The following is an 8,605-nucleotide window of genomic DNA, read 5'->3' on the forward strand; positions in this document are numbered from 1 at the left end:
TTTTCTCATTTTTGGGAAATAAAATACACTATACTTGAAAAACTATACGTGAACATATTTTTGAATTTTTTTTAGACAGAATTACAAATTTTGTCCTTTAAAATAAGACGAATTACGGTTCGTGTCCTTTTCTAAGTTTCCTTGCAGGCGGTGTACTTTAAACTTTTTTTTCCTACAAGTTTTGTCCTTTACGCTAACTGGGTTAGAAAAAGTCAGTTAAATGCCCTCACGTGAGACGCATGTGAGGGCACTTTTGTCTTTTCGTCTACCTGCAACTTCTTCTTCCTCTTTTCTTCTTCCCCCTATCTCTCCTCTCATGTGCATCCACCATCACCACCCACCTTCTTCTTTAAACATCCAAAACCCCACCACCACCTGTTGCCGACTGCCACCACTACCCACCACCTACCGCCGCCACCATCACCTTCAATCTCACCCACAAAATCAAACCATCATCATCCCAATCCAAATTCATTACAGGTATGAGTATGAATATGAAACCCCTTTCAGCGCCTTCGCCAGCTGGCCCGTCTCATGAAGCTGCTTAATTACATCAGCACCACCAACATACTTCCCTTTAATAAACACCTGAGGCAGACTAACATGTTTCTGACCCAATACTGTTACCAACTCATTTCGATACGCCTAGTCCATCGAGATATCGCGTTCGTCGATAAAAACCCGAAAGAATTTCAAAATCGTTCTGATGGAGTAACAATCCTCGTATGTCCTTCGGATTCCACGTAAGCTGGTGAAGTAGATAACGACCCGGTCCTCTGTACCGGGTAATTGAATTAGGGTTTTTTCGAATTTGTCTGATTTGAGCTTGGATTGGAAGTGGGTTTGGTCTGATGAGGGTTTTGGTTTGGATGCTCTGCGAGATTCGAATATGCTGCAAAGATGCTTGACTTTGCCTTTGATTGAAATTGAATCGGAGGGTTTCTTGACGGATTCGGATCGGTTAAGGGTGGAACTAGGTGAGGGTTTTAGTGGGTAATCGGCGGTTGGGATGATGATGGTTTGATTTTGTGGGTGAGATTGAAGGTGATGGTGGCGGCGGTAGGTGGTGGGTAGTGGTGGAAGTCGGCAACAGGTGGTGGTGGGGTTTTGGATGTTGAAAGAAGAAGGTGGGTGGTGATGGTGGATGCACATGAGAGGAGAGATAGGGGGAAGAAGAAAAGAGGAAGAAGAAGTTGCAGGTAGACGAAAAGACAAAAATGCCCTCACATGCGTCTCACGTGAGGGCATTTAACTGACTTTTTCTAACCCAGTTAGCGTAAAGGACAAAACTTGTAGGAAAAAAAAGTTTAAAGTACACCGCCTGCAAGGAAACTTAGAAAATGACACGAACCGTAATTCGTCTTATTTTAAAGGACAAAATTTGTAATTGGGCCTTTTTTTTATATAAAATTTTAAATCTTTTTGATTGATCAATCTTTCATACCAATGTGATACGGTTACCTTTTATCTTCAAGACATCATTTTTTATTTGTGAGAATCTCCCCCTAGGATTAAGCTTGTTTTGAGATTATACATCCTTGCGAGTTGAATGTTTGGAACAAACCTTTTAATATCCAATGTATTCCCTGTTTTGTTCCTGCACACTTAGAGAGCAGATTAAAAACGTTATATCACCCTAAATTCCCGTCCAGGCAACAAATAATCTATTTCATGGTTTAAAGATTTAAAATAATGGATATTTGCCCTGCCATGTGCCTGGAACAACCCATTTAATAAACAATGAATTTGTGGTTGTTCCTACACGCATAGCGGGATCAGTTGGACATAGGAACCCAAGTCATAAATGTCTTGGGGTTCCCTTGAGCATCAACATATGTGACCTCTTGCCAACTCATATCTTTCTCATCTTTAACAGAATCATTTGTCATTACAGATTCTGTTTGCTGAGTTTTAAGTTTCCAAGTCTGACTTGGTTTAGTGAAATTTGAAAGAACAGACTTTGGAGTAGAGCAATTCGAATTCGAATTCTTAAAACTCTCAACACTCTTTGACTTCTGAAAATATATTCTTCTTTTAACATTTTCTAAATCATTAGAGTGCAAACCTGTCATATTAACTTTGAATCCTTGGGTATCTGTGACCCGTTGTACAGATACTTGTGTTTTTCTAAAATAAGCATTTCGTTAACCATTGGATTCGGTTGAAACTTGTTACCTTTCACCTGAGGGGCTTGTCTATTAACAACACGGTAGTGACACTCCTTTGCCAAATGCCCGTTGTTCCCGCAGACGAAACACGCCTTCATCCTTCTTCAAATGTCAACGGAAGCACTTGCCTCATGTTGGAATTCCTTCTTAGGAAAGGTTTTTCCATTCTTCTTGCCCCTTGGCACAGCCTTCTGATTTTGCTTGTAGTAGGAACATATAGACGATGAACACAATTTCTAGCTATATGTCCAGGTGTGCCACAGTGGTAACATGTTTGCCTCTTAAGATAAGTAGCACCCACTGATTTATCAGCACATGGAGATCCGGAGGATCTATGAAGATGAGATTGTCCTTGTTTTGTTGATTTCTTACGTTCCTTTTCTTTGTTGCCACAACTCTGTGTATTATTATTAGTACAATTTTGAGTTGTGTCATCTGAGTTTGATGACACGTTAGAAAAGGATTCATTTTCACTAGCCTGAACCCCTTTACTATCAGAAGCAACACCATTTACTCTATCATAAGCAACATCATTTACTATATCTGCACATGAAGTAGAAGCATCAAAATTGTTCATACATTTAAAAACAGGCTTGATGTCTTGTAGGGATACTGATCCAACTGCTTCAGATTGAGCCTGTTTACCATACTTCATGTCCTTTACCTTTTCTTCCTGTTCTTTGGTGACAGGGGTAGGAACATAATTATGGTTGTAAGGTGGGGGAACTTGACTGTATCCTATTCCCTCACCTTCATTTTCCTTCCACCACAATTGGTTTTCAATCATTGAGTTAACTACTTTACTGGAACCATCGAATTTTTTAAAATCAAGTTCAGCACTTTCAAACTTACTAGTTAGATTTAAAATCTCTAACTTGGAAGCTTCCAGTTGAGCAGTTAACTCAGCAATTTCTTGTTTGGCATCAAGGTAATGACAACTCTTTATATTAAAGTCAGATTTGAGCTTAGAAATGTCCTTCTTCTGTGCTTCTATTTTGTCTAGAAAGCTCTTTTCATTTTCTTAAGTTAAAAAGTTTCTGATTTTATTCACTCCATATCTCTAGTTAGGTTATCGAAATGGAGCTTATACATTTCTATTTTTTCACCACAATTTAAAGAACATGGTTGAAACCTTAGCTCAGATGAATTTTGATATACTTCTTGTGAGGGAGCAAACTGATTTAGAGTACTTCCAAACATTGAGATGAGTTGTGGAGAATCCGTTGAGTAATTAAAGAGATTAAACTGATTTTCCCGCCAAAATTTCTCGAAAAAATATGATCGCCAAAATTCTCAAGAAAGATGTCCCGCTCAAATGAGGCGTCTAGGAAAAATTTCGTTCAAGACAAATTTTTTCGAATTTTCCGCCAAAATTTCGCCGAAAATTACCCGAAAAAAAATTGTTTTAGCCAAAATTTTCAAAATGAGTTTTTACTTATTAGAAGTATTCTGGAAAAATTTCGTTCAAGAAAAATTTTCCCGACAATTTTTTTTTACTCCTTGACCGAGAACTCTTTGATGACCGAAAACATACTTTGACCGAGAACTAATTTTGGCCGAAAACAAGTAGCGTTGACCGAGAACCTCAAAAAGTCAACCGAGAACTTCAAAAGTTGACCGAAAACTATAGTTTGACCGAAAACCCAGCTGGCCGAAAACTCTTGACCGAGAACACTTTAATCTGGCCGAGAACTCCTTGACTCTGGCCGAGAACCCTTGAAGTTGGCAGAGAACACTTAATATTTGATGAAAACTCTTGTTATTGGCCGAGAACAACAGTTTTCTGGCCGAAAACAATGGTTTTGGGCCGAAATCTCTTAAACAAGGTAGAGGTTTATGTTTAATGACCGAAATCTCTGATTTTCTTCACTGAGATCTCTTTCTGATTGGCCTTTTCTAAAGATAGAAAAAGATTCAAATCCCAAAACCTTCCAGATTTGCTGCAACAAACTTCCGAGAATCAAGGAGCTTAAGTTGTTACCAAATTAAATCCAATCCAGAGCCAAAAATAAAATTCTTCTTCTCCGATTACATCCTCGCCGGAATTACGAACACAGCCGGCTAATATCAGGATCTTGAATCCGTTGATATCACAATAACGAGCCCGAAATTGTCCAAGGCTCTGATACCAATTGTAAGTCCCGAATCTGGATCACTACAACTATGATATCAACCCGAACACGATGTTAGTGCGGAATCCTAACACAGTGGTGATTCAAGAACGAGATACGAAATAATATAAATATGATGAACACGATAATACTCCAATGCACACGATTATATTAATAAACCGTCCGGTACATGAGATTACACAGATCGTATTGCTCTCTAGATGATGGCTCTCAAAGTGTTTAATGTGAACAGCCAAAACAAACTGCAACCCTAAACCCTATACATGTATTCTCTATATATAAGGAAGCTAACAATCAGGTCCAAAGTAAAGCTCAAAGCCCACCGAGATCCCTTAGTGATCTCGGTTTACATACATGGCCCAATACAAAACCCAATAAAAATAGAACTAACTACAAACCACCAAATATGGACCCAACAAACGTAACTCCGATTTATTTACAAATGTGGTACCAACATAGTTGTCATACGCTTAGGTCGTGGTTTGGGGTGTGACATTAAATAATTTCTTTACTAGTATATATAATTACGCTAATTAATTATCACAATTAGCAAGTTAATTTTATTTGTATTCGATCCAAACAAAATTTGTATTAATGATCATATGAGTTTTTTATATACATTTTGTGTTTATTATACGACGGGAAAATTCCTAAATGAATATTTTTGAGCAACCTAGTTCCAATACTAGTCATGTTTTTGAAAAATTCCAAGATTGCCATTCATTAACCATTAGAACGTTTTCACCTGTCATCCGCACAATCTTAAAATCAATATATAATCTAGCCATATGTTCATATCTGTGAGGACCGACGGAATAAGTATTTTTAATATTATTTATTATGAAAATAACAAGTTTTAATGTTTTAATAAAATTTTTATAATAAATTATATTTTTAAAATATAAAATTAAAAATGTTATAAAATTAACATAGATATAACGCTTACTTAAATATAAAAACATATTATAAAAATTTCTATACAAGTTACAATAACGTAAATTTAATTTCTAATTTACTATAAACGATTCAAAAAAATTATAAATTAAACTACAACATACTATAATTTGCAATATAAACATATTTTATAAATGTAAGTAAAACTTATATAAAAATATCATGTTATTTTCATAACATTTTTATTTTTTATATAATGTTATAACTTTTTTTATAAATTTTTGTATTGTATAATTATTTTTATAATTGCTATTTCATATTGAAATGTTTAAATATAAATTTTATTAAAAGATACAAATTCCGTCAATCCGTACAAGCTTTGTCGGTCCTCACAAATGGTTTGGTCCATCCTCATAAATATGAATAAATGGCTAGATTCTATTGGTTTTAAGTGCTGATGTCAAGAGAAGAACATATCACGAACACCGACGTTTATGAAGGCTATTCTAGGGATTTTCAAAAACATGGCTAGTAAATGAACATGTTGGGAATTTTCCTTATATAATGAATGTCACGCTAAGTTGAAATTTGAGGTATGCATTTCAACTTATATTTAGAACCTGAGTACCGATTAACCCGACGTAAATAAACATAAAACCAAATAACCTGAATCTTATTTGGGTTGATAACGGTATGATACTTTTAGCATAAAACCATGAAAACTCAAAACCCAATTAAGAAGCCTAAACAGTAAAAGAAAATTGCTAAAATACTTCCACCAAATAAGTCAACATTAACATTTAGAACCAAACAAAAGCATATCATAAATTACTCAGAATTAATACCGCGTCTATTAATTACGCTTCCTGTAACGTTTTTGTAGTCAGCTTTCTCTAGTAGGTATAGCTTCCCAACTCTACTCTCGTAAAACTCCAATAGCTCGAACCTTTCCACACCAAACACATTGTAATTTTAAAATAAACATTTAAGCAATATATAGAGTACCAAAAAAGATTTCTAATTAAATAGAATAAAAGTGCAAGAAGTTGAGAAGGGGTACCAATAGGCGAGTGTCTGAAAAGGAGCATACTTATCATATATATCCTTAATCATTTCATTGGTATCTTCATTCACACGCTGGTGGACCTGACATTATATAAGGAGTTGATCATTTGTTATTCATTTAGATTTTAACTAAAAAAGTAAAAAATAATCAAAATAAAAACCCCACTTGTTTGATATGTCTACTGGTTTCTGAGTCAACTGGAACTCTATGGTAGAAGCCTATGCACATCAAGATGTTACAAGCTGCAAAATCACCAATCCCTTTCACCTTTTTTAGCTCTTTGTATAAATCATCTCCGATGGAACTGGAATTAGAATAGGAACATTCGTGTTCCAGACGATCCAAATCCACCTTTCCACTAGTCACGTCTGTTGCGAAAACAGATATCCCGTCACCTCTGTATCCTAAAATACTCTTCAATTTGTCCCGGTCAAAACTCGACAACTCCTGTGCCGTTGGGAAATTCCATTCTGTTTTTTTTCTTTTACCCCTCTTTCTTTTCGGGTTCAGATTACAAATTTTTTTGGCCATCTCTAAACTATCACTGAATCTACAAACAAACCAATGGTGAATTATGTTGCTGGATATAAAATTTTATATACATACTATTGTATGCATGTGTGTTTGTATGCTGTTAAGCTTAGCTTGTACCACCAATTTAAGCAGCTTAAATGGTTGCAAAGAAAACTGATTTAACTTCTTCCTTTTTCTTATATTATTACTTTTTACTACTTTCTTTGCTACATTTTTATTAAATCACCTATTTACTTTTTTGTTATATTTTTTTAGTTTTGTCTTTCATTTGGCATCCACGGCAGTAAGAGGGTTTGGTAGTTCAAGTTTGAATGTTACATTATAAATTAAACAATGAAATGATTAAATCTCTCGATACCCTTTTGGTTATATTGCAACGTACTCTATTGTTTTGGTTTTTCACTTTAGGTTTTTACTATAACTTTGTTTTCAGTAGGATCGAGTCTGCCATTCAAAAGGGGGTGGCAGCGCAGCTTGTTGCCCGCTTATCCACCTCTCTATTGTATTTTGATCCTTTTCTTTAATATTAAATTCGATAAACTTAGTTAAAAAAAAGCGAGCATATCCAAACAGGAAAAAGGGTTTGATCTAGCTAGTTAACAATAACTTGTAACAAGTACACATACCGGCAAGCACATAGGAGCCAAGTCTTTACAATATCTTCAAACAACGAAGGGTTGCGAAAAAGACGCCCGAACCCTTCACTCGCAGCATCTGTGTGTAGCCTATGAAAGGCGGTCATAGCTTCCTCTTCTTCATTGGACAACCTTAGCATCCTCTTAACTTGATCCTGCATGCATGCATGCATAAATACATTAAAAGATGAAATGAATCATGAATAAATAAATAATAAAGTATGCATGCCTATATATAGTACCAGAATAGGTTGGTGATGAGAGGGTGAAATAAGAGCATTGTAAAGAATGGATACGGAGATGATAGTGGGAGAAGGTTGGGAGATAGAAACAGTGACAGTTTGGTTATTGGGTGGTAACCGGAGTGGTCTAATAAGGGTTTTGGTGGATGGGTTCCAATGATTAGGAGCCATCATGAAAAACCCATGATTGCATACTGCCCTTTCTAATTTAAATGTGCTTGCCACTTGAATCTCCATTATTATCATTCTCTACATAACAAATGAGATGTATGTATATATGCAAATGATATGACCACTTTGTAATGCGAGAGTTTAGAACCTAATGATATAATATTACGTTTTAGAAGATCTTATTAAATTAATAAATTATTTTTACTAGATGAAGAAAGGATATGGCTGAATAATTACAAAAAAAAAGAGATGATTCATTTGGATTATTTATAGCAAAGATATTCTTTAAAGCAAAGCTAATTTCGTTGCCGTCTTACAATTTTAAATTAGAACGTGAGTATGAGGATTTCCTTGAATGGTCCATTATGAGATATTATTTAACGTGATCAAAGATATTTTTGCATTCGTCAGGCCTGGCATTACGTCAGCCCCCCTCCAGTTAGGGCTGTTCACGAACCGAGCCGAACCGAGCGAGCGTATGCTCGAACTCGGCTCGTATTGAAACCGAGCGGCTCAGTTCGGTTTGAATATAGGGAAACGAGCAGAAAAGTCTTGCTCGAACTCGCTTGTTTTACAACCGAGCGGCTCGGTTCTGCTCGGTTTTGCTCGTTCACAATTTCAGAAAAATGGCTACTCCCGTCTTCCACCGATTCCATACCATGTTCGAAAAGATGATCTGACCAGAATAACATCATCGTTGCTGCAACTTGAGGGGTATGTGGAACTGAAGTTCCAATAGCCCAATGAGCATTCATAAGTGTCA

General features: G+C 35.9%; 1 protein-coding gene and 1 pseudogene across 1 annotated transcript; both read right to left on the minus strand.

The window, feature by feature from the left end:
* Window positions 1-474: 474 nt before the first annotated feature.
* On the minus strand, window positions 475-2,823 carry LOC143617653 (monothiol glutaredoxin-S15, mitochondrial-like; annotated as a pseudogene).
* Window positions 2,824-5,733: 2,910 nt separating this feature from the next.
* Window positions 5,734-8,236, minus strand: LOC143617426 (uncharacterized). The gene is made up of 5 exons (XM_077089994.1): window positions 7,672-8,236; window positions 7,421-7,584; window positions 6,426-6,810; window positions 6,255-6,340; window positions 5,734-6,140 (listed from the first exon to the last, which is right to left on the minus strand). The coding sequence occupies exons 1-5, from the start codon at window positions 7,915-7,917 to the stop codon at window positions 6,023-6,025; spliced, it is 999 nt and encodes a 332-aa protein (XP_076946109.1). The 5' UTR covers window positions 7,918-8,236; the 3' UTR covers window positions 5,734-6,022.
* Window positions 8,237-8,605: the final 369 nt, after the last annotated feature.

Source organism: Bidens hawaiensis, unplaced genomic scaffold (genome assembly GCF_021521415.1).
Source record: "Bidens hawaiensis isolate Kalapana, Puna unplaced genomic scaffold, B.hawaiensis_p1.1 tig00002323_1, whole genome shotgun sequence".
In the NCBI taxonomy this organism is placed as follows: domain Eukaryota; kingdom Viridiplantae; phylum Streptophyta; class Magnoliopsida; order Asterales; family Asteraceae; genus Bidens; species Bidens hawaiensis.